The sequence below is a fragment of the Dreissena polymorpha genome, chromosome 12, assembly GCF_020536995.1.
Source record: "Dreissena polymorpha isolate Duluth1 chromosome 12, UMN_Dpol_1.0, whole genome shotgun sequence".
In the NCBI taxonomy this organism is placed as follows: domain Eukaryota; kingdom Metazoa; phylum Mollusca; class Bivalvia; order Myida; family Dreissenidae; genus Dreissena; species Dreissena polymorpha.
This window is the reverse complement of record NC_068366.1, coordinates 42023718-42051569: the sequence shown is the minus strand read 5'-3', so window position 1 is coordinate 42051569 and position 27852 is coordinate 42023718. Positions and strand designations below refer to the sequence as shown.

Genomic DNA, 27852 nt, shown 5'->3' with positions numbered 1-27852 from the left:
ATCTCTAGTTGAAATGCAATTCAACTCAATGCAATTCAATTATGCAATCTTTACTTGCAAAAACAGTTATCTTTTCTTAAAATGATCCTACTTTTTTGTTAATTTGATGTGAAATGTTGCGGAATTGAGTGTACATCATATCAAGCACGTGATCGATTTTGCACAAATCTTAAACCTATTCACGATGCGCTTTTAATTCAATCACATTTGGGAAGTTCAAGTTTCCACATTTAAAATGTCAACAGTTTTGGCTCACTGACGACTAAATAATTTATAATAATACGCAATTGGAGGTCCCCGTGGTAGGTCAAAGTGAAATTCTGGCCCAAGTGAGCGTGTTTCAACTTGCCATAACTAAAAAAAAAAAACATCTTCTCCAGCCTGCTTGAAATTAATCACTTGCCATTAATAAACAACCATCTGTTCCAGCCTGCTTGGAATTAGTCACTTGCCATAAATAAAGGACCATCTGCTCCAGCCTGCTTTGAATTAGTCACTTGCCATAAATAAAGGACCATCTTCTCCAGCCTGCTTGGAATTAGTCACTTGCCATTAATAAACGACCATATGTCCCAGCCTGCTTGGAATTAGTCACTTGCCATAGATATAGGACCATCTTCTCCAGTCTGCTTGGAATTAGTCACTTGTCATAAATTAAGGACCATCGGCTTAAGACAGTTTGGTATTGGTCACATTTTTTTAATATATGAAAAAATGCTTCAGATTATTTACGCATTGGTCACGTGACATAAATAAAGGTCTATATGCAAGAGAATTCCCCCCTACTGACCCAGCTGAAGTTTTTTCTTTGGTTATGTTTTAGCAAATAGGTCTTGTCCGCTTAAGTTTTATTAATCTGGGCGAGGTAAAGATTGTATTCATTTGTTTATTTATCACAATGTCCTTCTTATGGAGAGACACACATAAACATTATCTTATTTCGTTAGATAATATAGGCCGTTTAACAATATGTCTACCAGGATACGTGTATGCATATGTGTCGTGTTCTGAGAAAACTGGGCTTAATGCATGTGCGTAAAGTGTCGTCCCAGATTAGCCTGTGCAGTCCGCACAGGTTACTCAGGGACGACACTTTCCGCCTAAACTTGATTTTCGGTAAGGAGGGACTTCCTTGAAACTAAAAAAACATAAAAGCGGAAAGTGTCGTCCCTGATAAGCTTGTGCGGACTGCGTAATCATCAGATTAAAACACTTTACATCTTTAAGCACCTCACAAGGACCAACTTATTTCTATACATCAAGCAATTTATTGGCAATACTTAAGCAGTTTTACTACAGGACTGTTATCGCAAGTTATTTGAACTATAAATTGTTTCAAATAATACCTCCACTTCGCGCATTATGTCGACGAAACCAAATGTGCGTGTTAGAACAACACAATGTCAAATTCATGTACGTCAAGGATTTGAATTGAATCGGCGCAAAACTAAAAACTGCTGTATTGCAAAGGATTGCATCCAAATATTATAATTTTCCAAATACACACGAACACTCCACAACTATTATTAGAAAAGAATAATTGATTAGAGTAAGAGGGTCGGGATGACATGAAGCATTCATCTGCGTAAGGTGAATCACAGCCACCAGCTGTGACACGGTGATGTTATCGCGTATATAAAGTCTCGCATGAGACATATGTCACCATTGGTTATGCAGCACTTAATCGGCAGGTGCGATAGAGATGCGTGTCTAATCTATTTGGACAATGATAAATGCAATGTCGATGCATTTGCGGTTGAACAAGGCTCAATGATAAAGCAAACGATGCTCATGTTGACCATGCCATCAACTACAATCATAAACTAATATCCTTATTTGTTTGGTACTTCAGTCTCTGTACTCAAAATACAATTTGCTGTCTGTACGACCGAAGACCAAAAATCTTGCCCTTGGCCTTAACCCTTTGCATGCTGGGAAATTTGTCGTCTGCTAAAATGTCGTCTGCTGAATTTCTAAATTTAGCATTTTCTTCAAAAAATGTTCAAAGAATACTATTAGAATAGCAAACAGTTTAGATCCTGATGAGACGCCACGTTTTGTGGCGTCTCATCTGGATCCAAACTGTTTGCAAAGGCCTTTAAAATTCGGTTCCCGCACTGAACGGGTTAAGCATGCTTATTGCTTGTATAATGATTTACTATTTGTTACTTTCGGCCAAACACAAGCTATGAAAATTGAGATGAAATTAAAATAAGTCTACTCTGCAAAGTCTACTGTTTCGAGTTTCGCATGTAAAAGGTTTCACTAAGGTGTTCGTGTGCCAAACTTGGAAACAAAAGTGAATCTTCTATATTATTACAAAGGATGCACTTATAACGAGTAAGCAATCTCATTGGAATCGCTGTAATACAACACACAATCAATGACTTCACATTTGAAGTAACTTTAAGATGACCTTCGTCGGAACCAATCATATTGCTAGCTTCATTTTTTTGTAGTAAGGGCCATAGAATACTAGCAATTAAAGATTGCAGCATCAAGCACAGTTAAATATCTCTGTGCTATAATAGATAATTGTTTGTCAGGCGCGCCTATACCAAACTGAAAGTAAGCTTTTTGTTTAGTTAAAAGCACGTTTCATGGTCAGATTCTTCTGAAGAAATAGTAAGTTTTGATCTACGCACAACATATTGTAGTTATAAAAAAAGTCTGCGGCGTTGTTAATCGCGTCTTGATAGAGTTAAGAGTACGTTCAAGAAACCATGCAAACACATCATTTTTGTTGGAACAATATACACAAACCAGTACTATTGCTTTTGGTACCACAGGACATTATATTTATATCCATACAGTCTTATGTTTAATTTGGGGCAATGCTCTAGATTTAAATGTGTGTGTCATTTACTTTTTCATTTACTTGCTTAAAAGTCAAGTTTGAAAGGAAGTTGCGCTTATGACCACTCCAGTTTATGTGAATGCAATGTAATGTTAACCGGCATGATAGTTGCGAAACAAAATTTCAACAAGGGCTGTTTGTAAAACATGCATGCCCCCCATATGGGCTCTTCGTTGTAGTGGCAGCCATTGTGTGAATATGTTTTTTGTCACTGTATGTCAATGACCTGTGAAATGTATCCAATTAATAGTGCAAAAACCAATCAGGACCTATATTAATCAATTATATCCATTATATGATTGAGTCTTTGATTTTTTGGATTCCTTTCACACATTTTGACTAATTTGACAATATGTGAAGCGTGCACACAATTTGTAATGTTTTATTTATTAATGGTAATGAAACATGTTATTTATAGCAGTTAACTCCCCTAGTCAATGACCACCATAGATAGCAATGCAATCTGATTAAAAATAGCCAAGGCTAGTGTTGTGTATTGGGCAAATGTATACAAGTGCAACTTGACCACATGACCAGTATCATGTGTTTACCACACACAGAAGTCAGTTATGTAATAGACCATTAATTCCGCTCCCAACTTTGGCCACTTGCCAAGATACTGACCAGTATCAGATGGGGTTGTGAAACTGTGTAAACAGTGAACACCAGTCCATGTAATACTGGCCTACCACTTGTACTAGTTGATTTGGAGTTAATACAGTAATGCATGTACAAATGAGACACTAAGCTCAAAAGTTAAAAATATTGACTGGTAAAGCAGTACATTGTACTGAAATCAAAGTTGCCATGGAAACAGTTTCATTGAACTGTTCATTTGATACAACAAAACACTTTTGGTACACTTGGCTCATCTAAAGATCAAACAACAGGCTCTCCAGTGCATTAGAAAATTACATGTATATTGGCATAAACACAATAGCTGTATTTAATTAGATGCATTCCACTTCCTTTATGTACAAAAAATTTATGAACGAAGTCCCACATATTTATTTGCATTGTTTTATAAGTAGTCTTAAACAGATTTTGACTTTGGTACGATTGTTGGACATTTTGGATAGTAAAATAATTGTACATACGAAAAAATTAGGAGAAACAAAATTTGGATAAGAAAGACACAAAAGAAAAAAAAATTAGGTTTGGAAAAATGTTCTTTTTTTTTTGGAATGCTACATCTTTTTACACTGCAATGTGATTGAGAAAACAAAGTGGTGTGATGCATATTGCTACATGTTATTGTAATTTATTCCAAACAGCAATACCAAATATGCCCTCTTGATAAAACAAAAAACAAAAAAAATTGGGGGGGGGGGGGGTTGGGGCGTGGGAGGATAAGGGTGAGAGGGGGTATAATTCGGGGTGAAGTAATTAATTTAATAAGATGTTTAAAAAAATGTGATGGGGTGAGGGGGGGGGGTGGGGCGGACGTTGACCTTTGACAAAGTGACCTGAAAATCAATAGGGGTCATCTGCAAGTCATGATCAATCGTGACCTTGACCTTTAACCTAGTGACCTGAAAATCAATAGGGGTCATCTGCGAGTCATGATCAATCTACCAATGAAGTTTCATGATCCTAAGCGTATGCGTTCTTGAGTTATAATCCGGAAACCATTTTACTATATTTGGGTCACCGTGACCTTGACCTTTGACCTAGTGACCTGAAAATCAATAGGGGTCATCTGCAAGTCATGATCAATCTACCCATAAAGTTTCATGATCCTAAGCATATGCGTTCTTGAGTTATCATCCGGAAACCATTTTACTATATCGGGTCACCGTGACCTTGACCTTTGACCTAGTGACCTGAAAATCAATAGGGATCATCTGCGAGTCATGATCAATCTACACATGAAGTTTCATGATCCTAGGCGAATGCGTTCTTGAGTTACCATCCGGAAACCATTTTACTATTTCGAATCACCGTGACCTCGACCTTTGACCTAGTGACCTCAAATTCAATAGGGGTCCTCTGCGAGTCATGATCAATCTACCCATGAAGTTTCATGATCCTAAGCGTATGCGTTCTTGAGTTATCATCCGAAAACCATTTTACTATTTCAGGTCACCGTGACCTTGACCTTTGACCTAATGACCTCAAAATCAATAGGGGTCATCTGCGAGTCATGATCAATCTACCTATGAAGTTTCATGATCGCATATGCGTTCTTGAGTTATCATCCGACAACCACCTGGGTCCGGTTTAATGAGAGCGACCATGGTCGGGCGGCTATGGTTGTACCAGCGAATAATCGTCGTGCGACGATAGCCGTGTTTAATGGAGAGCGACGGTCGTCAATCGACCGCGCGTTGTTCGACATATTGTCGAGCGACCGCAGTCTACCCCTCACACCACGACTGCTCGTCGCTTGACGCTTTGTCGGCATTCATAACTCGTGCAAAATAAACGCGGATAGTTTCGACTTTAATCATGGTGGCCTCCATGCGACTTGTTCATCGAATGCGAAGACATTTTCGAAGAGAGCGAGTTTTTCGGCGTGAGCTGAATACGCCAGCTTTTCACCTTACCTGACCTTTGTAACTGTCCAATAAAATTCAAATAAAATTTCCCGCGGCTAGTTCAGAATGAATACACTTCAGTTATCCCATAGGCTGATATGAGCATACCATCAGAACATTGGAAACATGTCCGCGTCTTTGTAAAACTGTTTTATTGCGTGTTCAGCATGAAACAATTTTATCTCTAATGAAAAGGCTTAATAGATAGAACGATTTTACACTCAATCTCGACATCAATACAGTTTGTGCGTCCACCTTTTATTTTCCGAGGCAACAGCGTTTTTACTTAAAGGCTATGTTCTCATTTTTGTACTGACTTTCATATTCCTATCAACATGTTAACATGTAAAAGTATAAAAAGCAGTGGAAGCGTGGCCTCACTTTAATGCATTGCATTTAAACCCGCGAGTTATCAGGGTTTATTTACAGGTCATCGCTGCGTCCGAAGACGCTTATGTGCTGACCTGAGTTCGTGGCCAGTTTGTTATATAATATAGACCCTATCCGTGAACTAGGTGAACTGAGATTTTCTTTAGACCACAAAAGATGTTAAATGAACATATTCAGCGATATAATTATGGTATGTCAATAATAGAGTCTGTATGTGTTTTCAACAATACCATGATAAATATTATTTTTAATTAATTTAACAAGAATTTTTCCACCATATTGCCTAATGTATTAAGCATGAGCGCGATGATTCTCGATACTGTTAATAATCGAATAAAAAAGCAATGCCCGACAAACCACTAAAACAGGTTTGTTCGCAGAACGCGCGTATTAATATTTAAAATATGTACGGATACTTCGCGTGTGGCCGGTTGACTCATATGTTTAAATTTCACGGCCATTCTTCATTTGGTTTTCTGTTTTGTGTCTATAGGTTTATGACCAGCAATATGTAATTATGTCAAATAAGCCGCGAAAACTCCGCGTAACATCCCGTATTGCGTGCGATCCAGCTAAGAACTGCACAGAAAAAGACATTCGCTATCCTTGGTCTCATTTTTTGAACTCTTTACCTTTCACAAACTCAAACCACAATCAACGCCGTAAATCTTTTTTAAAGATATTTCTTGTTAGAGATAGGTTGAATCCAGTAGACATGTACAAGGATGATGAACTTTTCCGTCGATTTCGCTTACCAAGGAGAGAGCTATTGGAGCTCATAGACACCTTTGCTGTAGATCTAGAATACGTTTCCGAAATGTATACAATATTGTATCATCAATATGCGTATTTCCCATCCAATACACGGATGTCTCGAGCAAGGGAAAGTAATACATATACAGTAGTTTAGAAGAAATGCACTTAATTGATTTACCTTAATAACAATGGGATAAATATGTTTTAAGATGCTAAACCTCGCGTTATTTATTTTTCTCCCGGCTTATAAAGAGTAGTATTAATACAAGAGAGGAGTGCAAACTGTTCACTGAAAGTTAAAGGTTAGTCCCACAGGAAGGCAATGCGTAAATAATCCCGGGTTTATGTGCACCAATATCATTCAATAAACTGCGCATTAAGGGCAACTTTCTTTGGAACTTATCTTGGCCTATAATTCGCAAATTGTACACGTACGTTGAGATGAATTCAGTTGAAGGCACTGATTTTACATTCAACGTGTCCCGTTGACGCATTACTCTACATATGGTCCGTGCTCTGTAAAAAGGGGGTTTAATCCATGTCCGTAAAGTAGCGTCCACTATTAGCCTGTGTAGTCCGCACAGGCTAATCAGGGACGACACTGTGTGTCTAAAATAGACTTTTGTTAAGGAGGCACTTTCTTTAAACGAACAATATCATAAAATCGGAAAATATCGTCCCTAATTAGCCTGTGCGGACTGCATAGGCTAATCTGGGACGACAATTTACGCACATGCATTTAACCCGCTTTTGACAGAGTGCGGCTCATATATATGCTGAACTATATGGAATGACAACATACATGTATATTGATAGCATTCTTTTACAATTGTAAAAATACACAATGGTATAAAAAACGGCAATACTTGTACCATACGCACACATGATTTATACATGCAGTAAAGTGTAAAGTAAAATGGTGTCGATACTTAGTTACATGTGCGCAACTTTAATGTAACTCCACCAATAGCTTCATCACTTCGTGTTTATATATAAGAAACAGTACCAATTAAATTTTGTAATAACAATATTGAATGAGTCATATAACCTACATCAATATTAATAATGAATAATGGCTTTTAGAAGAAAGAATTTGTGGTTACAACGAATGAAGGTAAAAAACAGAAACAAATATCAACAAATAAAGGATAGGTATTTTCCCTCATGAACCATTACGTCATTTTTGTAGGTTAAGAAATAAAATGATATATTGATAAAGACATCAATAATAAAATGAAATCACAAAAATAATGCTAAAAAAACTCGGATTACTAGATCAGTTTCGAGCCATCAATAACCAGACTAATTTCTTAAATACAGACAAGATAAGTGTAAGTAAACTTTTTTTGTAATACTGACAGATGCTTCAAATATTTATTTGATTAATCTCCTAGTACCGACACTGCGAATTCATGACGTTTTTTTCAGATCAGATGTGAAATATATCCTGTATAAAAATACCGTTTACTTTAGACAAAACAGCATGGTATCAATAAAGCAAATCTCAGATATGTTGACAGTATTACAAAATATGCAGGAACGAACTCCCCGAAATACAATTTTCTCAGCACCATGTTCCTTGATTTATTTAGAAGAGTCCCATACATATTATTCGAGTATGTGTATCAAGTTGACGTGAAATTTACAATGGAATATGAATAATTAACAAAACGATAATTGCAGATAAAGTGTCATAAGTTCAATCCTATAAAAGTGAAATATCAACCTTATTCAGATAGATTCTCATTAATATGAATTTTGCAGACGATAATGCAATGTATCAAACCTTTAAATGTAATAATTATTGGTCAGATTTAGAAGCCACATATAAAAGAACAGTTTAACAAAAATGTCTCAGCAGTATGTCCATAATCATTAGTGAATTCAAGAGCTGATTGCAAACCCGTTATTTGGTTTTAAAGACTTTCGTAGACATTCAGACTCCACAATGCAGTTTTTGCACGCGTTTTCCTCGATCTACGAGCATTATTCATTCGATCCTTCCTTCCGTCCGATTTGTCGAGCGCACCAATTCATATTGGTATATGGTGAATATTCATATAAATGTACGGTCTTTAGTACCAACATCTTGAAACTGCGTTGGCAAGTATGTTTGAGGTTCTGCAATTTTGACACGCGAAAGGACATTGTCCAGAGACGCGTGAACCATAGTAGTAGATTTTATTTCATTACGTCAGCTTTTGTATTTGAACTTTAAACACTTAATGAATAGTATTACAAACACACCTTTGACGAAGAATCCGCAAGCGAATTCTGTTTAAACAAATTATATCATATTATTTTAACAAATTTAAGATTTACTGTCCGTAATATGAGTTTTCGCACAATAAATTAAAAAAAAATGTTGATGGCGGAAGTGATAATTTTCTAAAAATAGCGACTACAACGACCGCAGTCGACTGACCACACAGTCATGCGACCACAGTCGCGGCAAATTTCTCCGTGAACGGGACAATTTGTCAGTTGGCGGCCGACAACCGTCGGTCGACCGCACAGTCGCGCGACTACAGTCGTGTTTTGTAGTTTTTTATTAAACCGGACCCTGGTGGACGGACCGACATACCGACCGACCGACCGACCTACCGACCGACCGACCGACATGAGCAAAGCAATATACCCCCTCTTCTTCGAAGGGGGGCATAAAAATGCATTGACAATGATGTCTCTACGTACACGGGTTTAACTTTTCCATCCGTTGGTATACAATTTCTGTATTATTTACTTAAAAAAGGCAATGTTAAACGAAGTTGCGCGTGTGGCCACTATTTGCGTCTTGTTATGTGAAAACTGGGCTTAATTTATGTGCGTAGTGTCGTCCCAGATTAGCCTGTGCAGTCCGCACAGGCTAATCAGGGACGACACTTTCCGCTTTAATGGTATTTTTAGTTTCAAGGAAGTCCCTCCTTACCGAAAATCAAGTTTAGGCGGAAAGTGTCGTCCCTGATAAGCCTGTGCGGACTGCACAGGCTAATCTGGGACGACACTTTACGCACATGAATTTACACCAGTTTATCAGAACAAGACACATTTTTTAAACCGATTGTTTCCGTTACGAGCGATATTCTCAGTATGAACACAACGGACTGTATCAAGAGATCTTTGAACATTAAACAACTGTCAACACAACACTGGTGAAGGTGCCAATATCAAAAACATTCGCAGTAAAAATCCAAAACAGTGATTATATAATTGGCATTTATTATCACAGGTCAATGGCGATAAATCAATCTCAGCATTGAAAAAAGTTCACGATTCAATCTAAACCCATTTATGCCTAGTGGACTCTCCCATCCTTCTAAATTGGATCAATTTATTTCCAAAGTGAGGGATGTCTAATATATTTGTTTCTATATTTAGAATATTTCTTACAGAAATTCCTTTAAGCAAACAGCGCAGACCCTGATAAGACGCCGCATGATGCGGCGTCTCGTCTGGGTCTATGCTGCTTGTCAATGCCTTTTTCTAGACTCTAGACATAAATGGGTTAAAACAGCCCAGTCCAAATTCTTGAACATTTATGAGCATAGTAAAGTCATTTACATTTTCTAATAATATTTATGTCACATTTTATTTTTCATGTAATAGCAGAACGAACTTACCTCTAACATAATAATGAGCAGCACTCTGTATAGACCGGGCGCAATGCGCGTGCGCAAAGTGTCGTCCCAGATTAGCCTGTGAAATCCGCACAAGCTCATCTGGTTCAAACTTTCCGCCTAGCCTGGATTTTCCTTTGAAGACAATACGTTTAAACGAAACATTCCATATATTCGGAAAGTGTAGCCTGTGCTGACTGCTCAGCCTAATATGGGACGATATTTTACGCACATGCATTAAGTCCGGTTTTCCCATAACGCTGCTGAAATACATTACAAGGTGAGCACTTTGTGCGGTTTTGAAATTGCTCACCAATATCCATGACAATTCAACAATAATCATAGCAAAAGAAATACGTTCACAAAAACGAAAAAATAAAATATCAACAATCATTGCATATTTTGAAATATTGCACAACATAATTAAAGACTACAAACACAAACTATTCGGTTAAGGCAACAACTGCAGAAGAATTGTTAAATCATGTAGCCTCAAAATGCTTTTGACCACAACAACTCAACTTTCATTATACCAGTCAGCATATATTATTAGTATATATTCACTTGTCCCAACGGGATTTCCGTAATTTATTATTTTTCAGCATTGTCAAAGGTAACAGTTGTTTATCAAGCATCTTGAACAAGGAAATTTAAAAAGAGTTAACATATTATAAATCGCAAGTCCCGGCCACATCATTTGAAGTACACATGGCAACATTCGTAGTGTGTTTCGACCCGGTCATTTCTGTACATTATACGCCTGTTTTTCGTGATTTGTAGATGCGCATTTAAATCAGAACGAACTGTGACGGGTCGGTATAACATGCCATCTGACAGTATTCCACTGTAGCCGGTGCACCTATGATAGTTAATAAATCACAGGTCATGAAATAGGAGCATTTACTTTAATTGCAATATAAGAATTTGAAAAAGATAGCATAACATCAAGTTTAAATGGAAATACAATACGAATGTAAGAAGACATTTGGCTGAACTATATCGTGTTTGGGCAAATAGTTTTCCATGCCCCATTAACCCATTAATGCCTATCGTCTAGAAAAAAGACCTTGGCAAACAGCGTAGACCCAGATGAGACGCCACATGATACGGCGTCTCATCTGGGTCTGCGCTGTTTGCTTAAAGAAATTTCTTTAAGAAATATTCTAAATATAGAAATAAATATACTTGACATCCCTCATTTGGAAATAAATTGATCCAATTAAGAAGGATGGGAGAGTCCACTAGGCATAAATGGGTTGAACAACACGGGCGGCATATTTATGCAATATCTAATTACAAACGTAATGTACTTCTCTATATGGATGAATAAGTATGCGTTGTTTTGAGAAAGCTAAAAACATATCCGTGTCCATATTTGGTCGATATAGAGACAGCAGGCTGCCATAGATTCAAACAAATGTAACAAATTCTAGTGTTGCTAGACTAACATGCTATTTAAAACAAACCACCTATGGCTCCAGAAATATAGGTGGTAAAAATAGTTAAGTAGAAAAGCGCAAATTCCAATGAAACATTTAAAGTTTACCTAAGGGGAAGTAGTCCGTGTCTCGGCCAATGTCCTTTCGTGCAGCTTCAATGGCACGTTTCAGAGCAAATAGTGCAGAACAGCTCATCACCATTGGCGGCTCTCCGCACGCTGAAAGAATAAAAAGAGTATTTGTTTTCTGCAAATATTGGGCTCTAATATCCTTCATGAAAGCAAGCAGGATACTCTCCTTACCGCGCGCTGTATTCAGCGTAGAAGAAAACGTGTGCTTTTTCAGAGATTTTTTTTAAAGAGAAATGTACTTAATTCAATTTTCAATAGGTTTACGTCCAAAGCACGCTTTCATTTATACAGAGGCATCTTGTAAGAATGTAACATCTAAAAACATGACAAGACAATATAGTTCATTTCTAACATGTACAAAAAACTCATATTCATTTTGAAGGCTTAAAAGAAATATCATGGTCGAAAATTCAAAAAAGGTTCCTCCAGTGACCCAGGAACTGGTCTAGGTGATCGGAGATCAGTGTGTGAGATCAGTGTGAAGTCCTTCAAAGAGATTGGCGAATGGGTAAGCTATAAAGGACGAAAATTCCGCAGACAGTGCTTACTTGTTAAACACAAATATTTCTATGGAGAAAGTAAAACCTTTTTCATAGTATACATGCAAAGCTTATAGGGGCGTTCAAAAACATAGGAAAATGATAATGCTACAGGCATAACAATAATTTTGTTACAATAAGGACGAGCCAGCCACTGCATTATGACAATATAACGCATAACGAGAAAGTCACGAAATAGTTATAGTGAACTACGCTAGTCTGTGGTCGCAAACAAGGTGTTGAATCATCAGGAAATTCATGCCCATTCGTACAAGCTTTCAAGCAAGAGAACAATATCCGTCGAAAAAAACTATACAGTACGGTATTCGTAATAACATCTCTTTCAGAAGTGAGTACGATAATATTCACGAGGCAAAGTTGTCAATAAGTCAGCATATTGGTAAGTATTCGGTAAATGACGATAAAGTGTGGCAGTAGAGTTACTCTTGACCCATTTATGCCTAGTGGACTCTCCCATCCTTTTAAATTGGATCAATTTATTTCCAAAATTAGGGATGTCTAGTATACTTATTTTCATATTTATAATATTTCTTACATAATTTCCTTTAAACAAACAGCGCAGACCCTGATGAGACGCCGCATCATGCGGCGTCTCATCTGGGTCTACGCTGTTTGCCAAGTCCTTTGTTTCTAGACGCTAGGCATAGATGGGTTAATGCAGGATGTGTTTAAAGAATAACGACGAGGGAACAGTAAACGTACAGCAGGCTAGTTACAGCCATTTCACAAAATACAAAGATACATTTCGTAAATGAACAAAAGCGGTTTTCCGGTCAAAACGTTGACCTGGCATTGCGCAATGGAGCGACCTGGGGAAAACCCGTACACTCTCTACGTGTTATTGGGAAACTGCTACGGAAATTCCGCACATTCCCATTTTCAGAAAATCCTTTATAATATTAGCATTTCACCATGTATACCTCATCTCGTCGTTATGCCAAATAGAACAACACGTGTTAATCGCTATGGCATCTAACCAGCAGTTCAGAATTTTGTCGTAAATATGTATGTTAGTCAGATCCATAGTAGTCTCTTTTAAATCGAACGATAAAATTTAAGATGGAATTCCGAAATGTAAACTTATCACGTCGTTTAACCGATATACTTGTATCAACACGTGGTTATTGCTTTGGCATCTACGGAAACGTATATGGTACACCCCAATAATATGGCTATGCCGTATTAATTTATATCGACTTACTGTGAAATTACGGAAGCGTATATGGTACATCCCAATAATATGGTCATGCCGGATTAATTTATATCGATTGACTGTGAAATAGCATGGTTTGTCGTCATAGTTTTGTAGGTCTTTCCCTCTTAATTGTACTCGCCATAACGACATTAAGTTAAAGTCTCGACGTTAATGTTTCCGGCTTTTCCCGAACAAATATTTGGTCGACATGATCTAAGTCGACAAAGCAACATAATTTTTGCGTCATGCTATTGTGAAAATGACTTGCCATCATAGTTTTAGTCGACACGATGAGCTATTTTTTACGCCATGACCCATTTTTCATATCATGCCGTCATAGAATATGGTACACCCCAATACTATGGTCGTGTCGGTTTAGTTTATATCGACTTACTATGACATAACATGACATGATTTGTCGTCATAGTTTTGTAGGTTTTTCCCTCTTAAGTTTACTCGCCATAACGACATTAAGTTAAAGTCTCGACGTAAATGTTTCCGGCTTTTTCCCGAAAAAATATTTGATCGACATGATCTAAGTCGACAAAGCAACATATATTTTGGCGTCATGCTCTTGTGAAAATGACTTGCCGTCATAGTTTTAGTCGACACGATGAGTTATTTTTTACGCCATGACACCTTTTTCATATCATGCCGTCATAGAATGTTAAAATCATCAACGCATCAGGGTGTACCATATGCGCTTCCATAGGCATCTAACTAGCCGATTTTAATTTTGTCGCAAACATTCGTGTAAGTCGAATCTTTCTTTAGTCTCTTTAATCTTACATTCGAATTTGAAGATTGCCAAAATAAACAAAGACGAATTGTTACTGTTATTAAATATCGTTGGTTGGTCTTGGGCTTATGCGAGTAGAAAACCTACTTGAATATGGTACTATTCAGACAGCCTTCATTGTAGTATTATAGACACGAGCTAGCAGAAACCTACTTGAATATGGTACTATTCAGACAGCCTTCATTGTAGTATTATAGACACGAGCTAGCAGAAACCTACTTGAATATGGTACTATTCAGACAGCCTTCATTGTAGTATTATAGACATGAGCTAGCAGAAACCTACTTGAATATGGTACTATTCAGACAGCCTTCATTGTAGTATTATAGACACGAGCTGGCAGAAACCTACTTGAATATGGTACTATTCAGACAGCCTTCATTGTAGTATTATAGACGTGAGCTAGCAGAAACCTACTTGAATATGGTACTATTCAGACAGCCTTCATTGTAGTATTATAGACATGAGCTAGCAGAAACCTACTTGAATATGGTACTACTCAGACAGCCTTCATTGTAGTATTATATACATGAGCTAGCAGAAACCTACTTTAATATGGTACTATTCAGACAGCCTTCATTGTAGTATTATAGACATGAGCTAGCAGAAACCTACTTGAATATGGTACTATTCAGACAGCCTTCATTTTAGTATTATAGACACGAGCTAGCAGAAACCTACTTGAATATGGTACTATTCAGACAGCCTTCATTGTAGTATTATAGACACGAGCTAGCAGAAACCTACTTGAATATGGTACTACTCAGACAGCCTTCATTGTAGTATTATAGACATGAGCTAGCAGAAACCTACTTGAATATGGTACTATTCAGACAGCCTTCATTGTAGTATTATAGACATGAGCTAGCAGAAACCTACTTGAATATGGTACTATTCAGACAGCCTTCATTGTAGTATTATAGACACGAGCTAGCAGAAACCTGCTTGAATATGGTACTATTCAGACAGCCTTCATTGTAGTATTATAGACACGAGCTAGCAGAAACCTACTTGAATATGGTACTATTCAGACAGCCTTCATTGTTGTATTATAGACACGAGCTAGCAGAAACCTACTTGAATATGGTACTACTCAGACAGCCTTCATTGTAGTATTATAGACATGAGCTAGCAGAAACCTACTTGAATATGGTACTATTCAGACAGCCTTCATTGTAGTATTATAGACATGAGCTAGCAGAAACCTACTTGAATATGGTACTATTCAGACAGCCTTCATTGTAGTATTATAGACATGAGCTAGCAGAAACCTACTTGAATATGGTACTATTCAGACAGCCTTCATTGTAGTATTATAGACACGAGCTAGCAGAAACCTACTTGAATATGGTACTATTCAGACAGCCTTCATTGTAGTATTATAGACACGAGCTAGCAGAAACCTACTTGAATATGGTACTATTCAGACAGCCTTCATTGTAGTATTATAGACATGAGCTAGCAGAAACCTACTTGAATATGGTACTATTCAGACAGCCTTCATTGTAGTATTATAGACATGAGCTAGCAGAAACCTACTTGAATATGGTACTATTCAGACAGCCTTCATTGTAGCATTATAGACATGAGCTAGCAGAAACCTACTTGAATATGGTACTATTTAGACAGCTTTCACTGTAGTATTATAGACATGAGTTAGCAGAAACCTACTTGAATATGGTACTATTCAGACAGCCTTCATTGTAGTAGTATAGACACGAGCTGGCAGAAACCTACTTGAATATGGTACTATTCAGACAGCCTTCATTGTAGTATTATAGACGAGAGCTAGCAGAAACCTACTTGAATATGGTACTATTCAGACAGCCTTCATTGTAGTATTATAGACATGAGCTAGCAGAAACCTACTTGAATATGGTACTACTCAGACAGCCTTCATTGTAGTATTATATACATGAGCTAGCAGAAACCTACTTTAATATGGTACTATTCAGACAGCCTTCATTGTAGTATTATAGACATGAGCTAGCGGAAACCTACTTGAATATGGTACTATTCAGACAGCCTTCATTGTAGTATTATAGACACGAGCTAGCAGAAACCTACTTGAATATGGTACTATTCAGACAGCCTTCATTGTAGTATTATAGACACGAGCTAGCAGAAACTTACTTGAATATGGTACTACTCAGACAGCCTTCATTGTAGTATTATAGACATGAGCTAGCAGAAACCTACTTGAATATGATACTATTCAGACAGCCTTCATTGTAGTATTATAGACATGAGCTAGCAGAAACCTACTTGAATATGGTACTATTCAGACAGCCTTCATTGTAGTATTATAGACATGAGCTAGCAGAAACCTACTTGAATATGGTACTATTCAGACAGCCTTCATTGTAGTATTATAGACACGAGCTAGCAGAAACCTACTTGAATATGGTACTATTCAGACAGCCTTCATTGTAGTATTATAGACACGAGCTAGCAGAAACCTACTTGAATATGGCAGAGGTCAGAGCGCTCGACCTATGTTCGAGGGTTACTGTTTTTATTTTTTGTCTCGTATTCTTGTTTTTTTTTTACTGGAGCGTTTAAGATCCAATGTTACCATTTATCAATATACAGTATTTAATGACAAACTAAAAAACACGTTAATATCTGTGAAAAGGCCCCTTTAACATATGAGCCTCGATCTGTGAAAAGGAGGTTTAATGCATATGCGTAAAGTTTTATCCCAGATTAGTCCACACAGGCTAATCAGGGACGACACTTTCTGCCTAAACTTGATTTTTGCTAAGAAGACACTTTCTTGAAACGAAATATACCATCCTTTATGAGCCTGTGCGGACTGCACAGGCTTATATGGGAAGACACTTCAGGCACAAGCATTAAACCCCTTTTTCACAGAGCACGGCCGATATATTTAGTAACAGTCACATTGACCACACCCATCCCATGTTCAAGCCCTGGATATGAGAGATAAATGTATAAACATTCATTAGAATTGATCAATTTGCTGTCACGTTATTGAGGCTCGATTGGTTATTGTCGGCTCGGGTACTACTTTCATGTACCCCGGGTACCGTTAAGTATACTTACATGTACCCCGGGTACGGTAAATATACTTAAACGTACCCGGTCGATATTAGACTGTACCCGAGTTGTATTCCCGCCAAAATCCGATGTTGTAAGACGCGCAACCAATTGCCGTAAAATATATATCTTAAATAAACATCTCTTTTGAAACAAAAATGCATCAACATGAAATTTTAGTAAGAATTCCGATAATAATGAGTCCATTTAACAGAAAATTGCAATAAATGTGAACATAATTATTTTCAAAAAAATAGCCGACAGCGACCGATTTAGCGTTAAAATTCCCGGGTACGTTTGAGTATTTTTACCGTACCCGGGGTACATGTTAGTATACTTAAGAGTACCCGGGGTACATGTAAGTAGTACCCGAGCCGACAATAACCAATCGAGCGTTATTGAGTACCAACAATCCTACATCCACTAACATTGACCTTGACCTTAAACCCACATCACGTCGCAAGTTCATGCTAGATCTTGACATACAGAAAATAGCATACGTAGTTCCAATAAAATAGTTCATTTTTTACTTAGTTTTTGAGCGGAAACAATGTCTCTATATTACGTAACAGTGGCCTTGATCTCATCTGTAATCAGATATGATGTTCTGATGGAACACATACATTTATGTGGCTGCATGACGGAAGGTGTATTTGTTTTTTTTAATTAATCAGCGAAATCATGTATTTATATTTGAAAAAAACACAGTAGCATTAACTCTGAAATAGAGCATGTAACAATGCAAGTGAGTCTTGAAGTTTTGTCAAGATATTTGTTACACGTCAGTTTCACCTGTCTATTTACGCATGTCGATTCATAAAATGTACTGCTGTAAAATCGTCGAACCACCGACCTTTAGCTCCGAGGATACCAGCTGGGTTCGGATTTTTCTTCACCAGATTGATCCGAAAATCAACAGGTATGTCCTTAGAAGAAGGCGGCTTGTATTCCTACGAACAGAAAACAAACGAGTGGGTGAGCGTGTCAGCACGTGTGTGTGTGCGTGTGCACGTGTGCGTGCGTGCGTGCCTGCGTGTGTGCCTGCATGTGTGAGCGGTTGAATGAATGGCTTAATAAGTAAGCCAGACAGCGAGTTAGTGATCGGTTGGTAAGTGAGTGAGAGAGAAATTGGGTTAATGATAGAGTGAGTTAGTAAGCAATCGTACGAGTAACAGCGACAGATTGAGTGATCTAAATAGCGAGTGAGCGATGTACTAGTATATAGTATGTAAACAGTTGAGTGAGAAAGTCGTTCTGCCATGAGGTGAGTGAGAGACTAAGTTAGTGATAAAGCTATTGAGTGATTGAGAGTGTGAGTGCATGAGCCGTTGGTTTAATGAGAAAGGTTGGCACAAAGAGTTGAGTGCGTTGAAGAGCCATTGTGTGATTTAGAGTGTACAAGAGGCATTTGGTGAGTGAGAGAGCCACTCGATGAGAGAGTGAGTGAGTAAATGGATGAGAGACAGAAAATTGAGTTTGTTCGTGAGTGAGCGACTAAATGTAAACATATCGAGGGTCGAAAAAGTGTCTGAGAGTTTGTGCTGGAATGTGGAAATGTCCGAATGATTGTTTAAAGTTGCACAAGTATTACATGACAACGGGCTTTTATTGTCTAAATAGTTACATGTTTTACAGTATAACTTTACAGCGTTAGTAATACAAATAATTTATTGCATCATAATTTGAAACCATCGTTTCTTTTATGTGTCTTACAACGTTATAAATCTGTATAGCAGCCACACAACAGAACAAATGTCAAGTACTCTTAGCCGCGCCACACATGTCTTAAACTTTGATTGCTATAACAGGGATGGCAGCGGTGTCACTTAATTTATGTATGCAGTGTTTGGACAAAGCTGTAATAAAAATAACGTTGCATTGTAAATTTATACATATGTTATTAACCCATTAATGCCTAGTGGACTCTCCCATCCTTTTAAATTGGATCAAGTTATTTCCAAAATTAGAGATGTCTAGTATATTTATTTCTATATTTAGAATATCTCCTACAGAAATTCTTTTAAGCAAACAGCGCAGACCCTGATGAGACGCCGCATCATGCGGCGTCTCATCTGGGTCTGCGCTGTTTGCCAAAGCCTTTTTTCTAGACGCTAGGCATAAATGGATTAAGCTGTAAATTAATGGGATCTTCAGCCGCTTCCTAGAATGCCTCCAGCGGAATAAAGATATGGAGAACCGAAAATGTTATTAAGGGCGCTTAGGCAAACACTTTGATTTTCAAAATGATTGCGTCAGCTCATAAATAAGTGAAAGACATGCACAAACAAACATTTCTGTGTTGACAGTGATATCACAAATTGTCAATGTTGACAGAGCCGTTTTTCAACTATATATCAAAATAAATGTATATTCAATATCACCTAAATATAAACACAGGCACTCGACATAAGCTACTACCCCCTCCCCCCAGCTGCTACCCCCTCCCAAAATTCTCAAAAATGTTCATTAGTAATACAAAATAACATGACAAAAAAGTTAGTCGTTTTTTTTTACTATATATATTATTTTTCGACTAACTTTTTTGTCATGCTATTTTGTATTACTAATGGACAATTTCGAGAGTTTTGGGAGGGGGTAGCAGCTGGGTGAGGGGGTTGTAGCTGGGGGGCAGGGGGTAGTAGCTAATGCCGAGTGCCTGTGAATATAAAGACACGCTTAATGTTTTCATTAGTAAATCCTTAAAACATCATCAAATGCATGGATTCTACACATACAGCAATATTAACATCATACCACGGCTTAGTGGTGGCGCAATTTAATGTCACATCACGGTTATATTTGAAAGTCTTATCACACACGCCGGACACATTTTTAAAGATTAAATTTTCTTTAGAATATCTATCGCGTTCATATGTCACTCGAAATTTGAATATGCGACCAGATATTGCACACTTATTGTTTGACACTGTTTTCACTTGGTTTTAACTTCAATTCCTTTCTATAAAACCTTGTGGTCGGGCGATGTTTTTGCGAGTCACGAGGTCAACGCGGCATTTGTATGTTAGGAAAAAAAACCAAAAGAAAGATCATGTGGGCGAAAATGTACTCATCCATGTACATAAGTATACGGAACCTACCAACCCACGTAATTTTGACCAAGCCCCATCAACTCACCCAAGTGCTGTTGGTCAGAAGGGCCCCCGTGTCGGGATCATATCGGCACTGCTCGGTCAGCCAGTACCCGAGGCCCATCACAAAGGCTCCCTCCACCTGACCCACGTCCAGCGCAGGGTTAGCGCTGTGGTATATATGGTACATGGCATGTCTTATTCAATTTCAAAGGTCATATGTATACATTACACCTCACCGACTTAAATCCGTAACTTTACAAATATTGTACGCTTGAGTTGTGTCCTATATTCATACTCGTGGATTTGTTCGAATACGCGATTCTAAATGAAAACAACCTAGTGCGTATTCTGGATGTACTTGTTTATCTATTTAACCCGATTCCCAATGAAATTTCATCATAAACGTACTTTAATACCTACACAAACAAATTTTACTGTATGGTTAATTTTGGCGAGCTATACACCATCGACAATCGAGTTCAAAGCCGTCAAACTTCAAAATAATTAATTGTATAAGATAAAATAGCCTGCAATTATCGCACATTGAGGACCATTTTATCGGGAACATTAGTTTTAAGTTAAATTTTAACCCATGTATGCCTAGTGGACTCTCTCATCCTTCTAAATTGGATCAATTTATTTCCAAATTAGTGATGTCTAGTGTATTTTTTTCTATATTTAGAATATTTCTTACAGAAATTCCTTTAAGCAAACAGCGCAACCCTGATGAGACATCGCATCATGCGGCGTCTCATCTGAGTCTACGCTGTTTGCCAAGACATTTTTTTTCTAGACGCTAGGCATAAATGGGTTAGTCAGAAACAGTTGTTTTTGACTCCTAGATTTTAAAATATCATATAGAAGAGTGTATGCAAGAGCAAATCTGTTGCTTCACCTTTGCCCACAGTCAAAGAGCACGTCGACTCGTGTGAGCTGGTGCTCCCCAGTTAACACGTCGAAATCTACTTCCGCCACGGTGACCCCGTACGTATAATACTGGAACGGCGTCGTCTGGGCCGGGTTCCTCCTGTAAAGCATACACAACTTGTATCAGATCCACATACTGGATTGAGATTTAACCATTTGCATGTTGGGAAATTTGTCGTCTGCTAAAATGTTGTCTGCTGAATTTCTAAAATTAGAATTTTTTTAAAAGAATACTATCAGAATAGCAAACAGTTTGGATCCTGATGAGACGCCACGTTCTGTGGCGTCTCATCTGGATCCAAACTGTTTGCAAAGGCCTTCAAAATTAAGTTCCAGCACTGAAAGGGTTAACGATTCGATTTGATCTCGATTAGTTGATATTTTCTCCTTTCCAACTTGTCTTGGTGTATATCTGCGTTATGACTTACACTAAAGAAAGTTTTACATTTATTTTTATTTTTTTATTTAATATCACTAAAAACAAACATTATACATGCACATACATTGCAAACATTTTTTCAAGAAGATGACACTGCAATTTATTGGCGTATATGCACGTACAATGGAATTTTTATTTTATAATTTATTTTTATTAATAGAATTAAATATCATTCTGAGATCATAAAGACAGAACAATAGTACTATGCTTAACAAAAAAAACATGATGTCATGAACTTACATAAGAAAACTCAAAATCAAATCATAGTAATATACCGCTCTAAGACAAATCATCTAGAAATATAATTAAGCAAATCAATCGGTATGTGTTGATTGGTCATAAGTAATCTTTTTGGGTCGTCCGTAATCGATTTATCAATGCATCGAAACCAGTTCTTGACTCTCGTGACGTTCTCGGGAGACCTAGTACTGGCTTTACCCGAGAGACGGATAGGTCGAGAATCACCGTAAGTCTCGATTAGCATTGCGACATTGATGCAATCGAGCTAAATAAAATATGAATGAACATCAAAGTTTCAGCAATTACATTAGAACACAGTTACAATCACTTAATATTTTATCTATGCAAAGTTGTGAACAGGGTGACACCAACGCATGAAGCAACAGAAAATACCCGAATAGTTGAGTCGTGTTCTGCGAAAACTGGGCTTAATGCATGTGCGTAAAGTGACATTCCAGATTAGCCTGTGCAGTCCGCACATGCTAATCAGGGACGAGACTTTCCGCTTGTATCGTATTTCTAGTTTCAAAGAAAGTCCCTCCTTACCGAAAATCAAGTTTAGGCGGAAAGTGTCGTCCCTGATAAGCCTGTGCGGACTGCACAGGCTAATCTGGGATGACACTTTACGCACATGCATTAAGTCCAGTTTTCTCAGAACAAGGCTCCATTAATATGGGGACACACTATCGTTTGTGGACACCGACGCACGTTAGAGAAATCTGCAGTTATTGCAGGAAAGCATTTGCATTAACATTTATACATAAAAGCCAAACAAAAATATCAAACACGTCGCACTAACACTGCCAGGGTGCAGATAAGAACCACAAACATGGGAAAAGGAAGCATGAACATTTACAGCAAAACCTTGTTCAACGAAAAATGCATTTAATAACAAATTTAAGTAACTAAATATACACTCCGTTTCACTGAAATTCGTTGATTAAGGCCTCAGTTCTACTTAATGCTTACAGTACGGCAATCAACACAATACAACAATACAAAGAATCGGATTTACTTTTGAAATTCGACTACAATACGGATAGTTTTATTGGATAAGTCTATTTACATGAACTTAAATTACGCTTCTTGTTTCGTTGACGTTGAAAACACCAAACTTTAAGAAACGATCAATAAGCGATTAACCAATAATCATACGATTTATTAATACCACGCTGGCGTTTAATGAATGTTTTGCTGTAATTCATACCACACGCATTGGAACTATACAAGATATTACCATGTCGTAACCTTTTGCAAACACGACGGATTTTTTGGAAAAACTGTAATCTTAAGAGCATTAGTTAAAAGTTTAAACCTATTTATTTTAGCTTGATTGCATCAAAAGCTTCAGGCTTATATAAACGCTCTCGAGTCCGTTTCGTGGGCCTAGAACCAGTACTTGGTGTCTTTGGGAGAGATCTAAAGAACGCTCCTACCGTGGGAATCGCATCCATGACCTCCCGGTCTCTAGGCGGACACCTAATCCATAACAACACGACGATCTTATGATCATAGAATGGTGTCATACCAATAATGCACCAAATAACATAACAAAACAATCAGCGCTGTAAGAAATCCAGACCAAAAACACACATGCTTTAATGCCATGTTCACAGTAAAAAGCAGTTACACCTAACATGCTGTATATTTGGTAGTTTATACCTCAGTATTGTTCTCAGTGGGCGTGTGAGATCGTGTGAGACCAACTATTGAAAAGGCAAGACGCTCGTGACTCAAATATGATCTACTTGTGACACACGCATTTGTCGCTATTAAGTGCAAATAGTAAATGGGTTAATGCACTGATAAATGGATGAATAGCCTATCCTATTGATTTAGTGTTTTAGTAAGGGTATCTAGTGTGGTGTGTCGGACACAATTGAGTGATGAACAAAACCGCGTTGCAACACGCGATGATTGGAAGCAGACGTGTTTATGGTTTGGATTGACTTCATCACGCGTGAAAGGGCGAGCATTAAATACATACCAGTATCTGGCGGTCAAATCCACCCCACCCTCATAACATTTCTGGATAATTTTCAGCCAGGTTGGATCCTGTATCTTGGCTTTCACGGGTGCCAAACGTGCGTTGAGCTGATTGCAACATTCAATCACGCCCTGTGGTAAAGTGACAATTTCACACTGAGATGTATATACGATTTTATATGCAATTATTCCAGAAGGCCCAAATCAATGTGGATGTTGTGATTTTGGCGCGACGCCATGCGACGTCGCCGACGGCGCGAACGTTCACGTCTTAAGATGTCATCATTGTTGTTATTGTTATATATAATTGTCAGTTGAATATAAAATCGGTAGTAAAAGGTCGAACCTGGATTTACGTATGTTTCTTTCTCACAACCGAAGTATATTTGCATTAACAATACGATCGCCGACAGTGGACAACTACATAGAAAAAAACATGCAGAGCAGAAACAGAAACATGTATGCTAAAAAATTAATCATCAAATCCATTAAAGTCTGGAACAAAATTATTTATAATTCTACCACGGCACGTAACTTGTTTTCCACATACAAAGAATTAAAACTACCGTGGGTTATTATCCCGATATACTAACGGAGATAAGTATGACGTCACTTTGATTGTCCGCGCACTGTTTATGAATGAAGAATACGTCATTTGATTGTCATTGTTGTGGTGTCGTCACGTTTTCGCGGAAAAGTGGAAGACGTTTGGTTAATATAGTTCTCATTTATAACCTTTAAATCGCGGATAACTTATAAATGAAATCGTGTTAGAATCGAAATAATCGACGGAAACCGTTGGTTATTGCGTAATAACCAACGGTATGTCGTTCCGATGCTTGTTATCAAACCACTCGTGCTACGCCCTCGTGGTTTAATTCATACGCATCGGAACTCCATACCGTTGGTTATTACCGCAATAACCAACTGTTACCCGTCAATTATTTCTTAAGTAAATGAACGTATAGTTCTCATCACACTATAGATAACATAGTCTAACATCGACTGTTTAGACCTTGAAATAACACAGACGGGGTAGCTCATATGAGTTTGATAAAATACTGAATTCGCATAAATAATATATGTATACTTTATTGTATTAGATAAATGATAAAACAGTAGGAAAGGCCTTTTCAGATGAATAACTGAAATACACACAGGTACTAGATTAATTGAGTCGTGTTGTGAGAAAACTGGGCGTAATGCGTGTGCGTAAAGTGTCGTCCCAGATTGACCTGTGCAGTCCGCACAGGCTAATCTGGGAAGACACTTTCCGCTTTTATGACATTTTTCGTTTAAATGAAGTCTCTTCTTAGAAAAAAATCCAATTTAGGCGGAAAGTGTTGTCCCTGATTCGCCTGTGCGGATTGCACAGGCTAATCTAGGACGATACTTTACGCACAGGCAGTATGCCCAGTTTTCTCAGAACACCAAGCTTGTAACTGTTTGATTCTTATTATATTTTTTCATTTATGTGCATTGTTTTCTTATCATTTGAGTTTAAAGTATTACCTTAATTAAAAATCACATTCATTAAAAAAGACCGTTAACCCATAATAATACGCGTACACAATTTACAAATACTCACAGCGCAAACATTTTCTGACGTTATGCTCCCTCCGGTGGTTACGCTGTTTGCCGTAGCGTTGGAATTTGTGGCCTTGACTTTGATCATATCCATGGGGATCCCGAGTTCGAATGCGCAAACCTGCGCCGCCTGTACATCAAATACAGAGCTGAGCCGAAACAGCGCAATATGCGTATCCGCCCCCTCTGCCCCCCCCCACCCTTCACTAACATACATCTCATCCGTTGTACAAACAACGCTGACACATTTTGTGCATCTAGAGAAGTTTTATTAACCCATTTATGCCTAGTGGACTCTCCCATCCTTCTAAATTGGATAAATTTATTTCCAAAATTAGGGATGTCTAGTATTCTAACTTCTATATTTAGAATATTTCTTACATAAATTCCTTTACGCAAACAGCGCAGATCCAGATGAGACGCCGCATCATGCGGCGTCTCATCTGGGTCTACGCTGTTTGCCAAGGCATTTTTTCTAGATGCTAGGCATAAATGGGTAAAACTAAATATCGTTAATATCACATGTCATTTTGTAAGGATTTTACATATGTCAACTTCGTTTGCACTCATATGTTAACTAGTTTTCCTATAATCTATCTAAAGTCGGAGTTAGTCAATTAGGCCGAATTCGATTCTCTGATATAAACTAAAGGCGTGCAGATTTCTCTGTCAAAAGCTTACGGTTTATGCATATATACTTGCATGTGTCCTGTAATTATTCAGCTATTTATTTGTTCATTTGTTTTTTAAACTGTTCTTTGGTGTAAGAAACTAAAACACATACAAGCACCTAACGACCATCAACAACAAATTGGTTCATTTGGTTGTCTTTTTGGCCCGCACATATTAACGAAAGTTGCTATGCATTATAAGGTGAGTTATTTTGATGAGTATATTATCACCTTGGTGTTGCAGCCCTGCCCCAGCTCGATGCCCCCGTGTGTTATGGCCACTGTACCGTCCGGCCAGTAGATTGACACCTGGCTGCCGTAGCGCGCACCGCGCCAGTCTATACCAAACTTCAGCGGTACCACCGACAGACCCTTCTTTTTCCACCGATTCGACTATAGTTGGGACAGTGTAAGGAATGATGAAATGCACTTTTATCACGAGCTTTACCTTGTTTCCCGTCCAATATAACCATTAAGAAAAGTTTTCTCATAATTGTGTTAAAACCTTAATTATCACACTGCGTTAGTTCGGTCAAATGGCGTCTTCAATGTGAGATGCCAGTGTACCAGTAACAACATTGAGATTTAAATAGAGGGTTTGCGATCTTAAACTGGTTGTCCCTCAATATCTTATTGTATTGAACGCGTCAAGAAAATTCGTAACTAAGGTCGCAAACAAAGGCAGCTGTATCATTGACAAAAATCGAAAAATTATTTCCCCCTATACCTCGGGACCCTACTTTCACCCAACCCTATCCCATGCCAGGCCCCTTTGCTGGTTTGTTTATGTTGGAACAGGTTTTGACCAACGCTATTCGGTAATATTGACAAGCAAATACCATTGGAAACGCTTTGTTTCAAAAATATACACATAATCATTATGAACGAATTTTTCCAATTGTACCTTTTCTGTGAAGATCATATAGAACAATGGTCCCAACATATGTATCAACCTTAACTAACCTTCAATAGAACTAGGGGTCCCAGGGTGGGGTCAGGGGGTGAGGTTCCGAGGGAGGTGTTCAACAATCGGGTTTTTTAAATGATACCACTGCCTGTGGTTACAAAAGTAATATAAAAAACAATTCCTGGCATTTTTAAGAGAGAAAGTTGCCGTAAATTCTGCGAACGTGAGCAAAACCAAATACACCCAGCACCATTATTTGATAAATGGCACGTGTATGGTGTGATGTTTTGGTATAATACATTATGATGTAGCTCATTCGTATGGTTTGGAACCATAATCGCATGATGAAGAGTAAGCCTTAGATTTAATGCTATTGTTTCCATTCACACGTGGAAACAAGGTTTTGTGGTTTATGCTTTGCCATCATTTTTTTGTGCTTTTGATTTGACGACGAATTCTTGCTGTTTTATTCGGTGCGCGTCTTTTAATTTTCCGCAAGCAAACGAGAACATGGCTAGCGAAATTTTAAAATATATGACGATGGAATGTGACCTGTTTAGGTTAAACCTAAGATGTTTTTAAACTCCTGGGTTAACCATATCTTACATATTGGAATTTACTTGAGCATTTCCACTACTGAACTGGTTATATGATTAACCTCG

General features: G+C 37.9%; 1 protein-coding gene across 50 annotated transcripts in view; it reads right to left on the bottom strand.

Moving 5' to 3' along the window:
- Positions 1-9742: 9742 nt before the first annotated feature.
- The window catches only part of LOC127852926 (uncharacterized), a 56537-nt gene continuing 38427 nt past the window's right edge, over positions 9743-27852 (bottom strand). Inside the window, exons 28-40 of one of the 50 annotated variants that reach the window (XM_052386968.1) lie at positions 26515-26676; positions 25614-25742; positions 24027-24157; positions 21329-21460; positions 20477-20600; positions 16543-18291; positions 16279-16344; positions 16081-16146; positions 15751-15816; positions 15289-15618; positions 15091-15222; positions 11704-14892; positions 9743-11016 (exon numbers count right to left, since the gene is read on the bottom strand). In XM_052386968.1, the coding sequence (XP_052242928.1) occupies positions 18142-18291; positions 20477-20600; positions 21329-21460; positions 24027-24157; positions 25614-25742; positions 26515-26676 (828 nt within the window). In that variant the 3' untranslated portion in view covers positions 9743-11016; positions 11704-14892; positions 15091-15222; ... (3 more) ...; positions 16279-16344; positions 16543-18141. Of the gene's footprint in view, positions 11017-11703; positions 14893-14958; positions 15223-15288; positions 15817-16080; positions 16147-16278; positions 16345-16542; positions 18292-20476; positions 20601-21328; positions 21461-24026; positions 24158-25613; positions 25743-26514; positions 26677-27852 lie in introns of all 50 variants that reach the window. The other 49 variants (XM_052386961.1, XM_052386973.1, XM_052386962.1 and 46 more) reach the window with 49 other exon arrangements.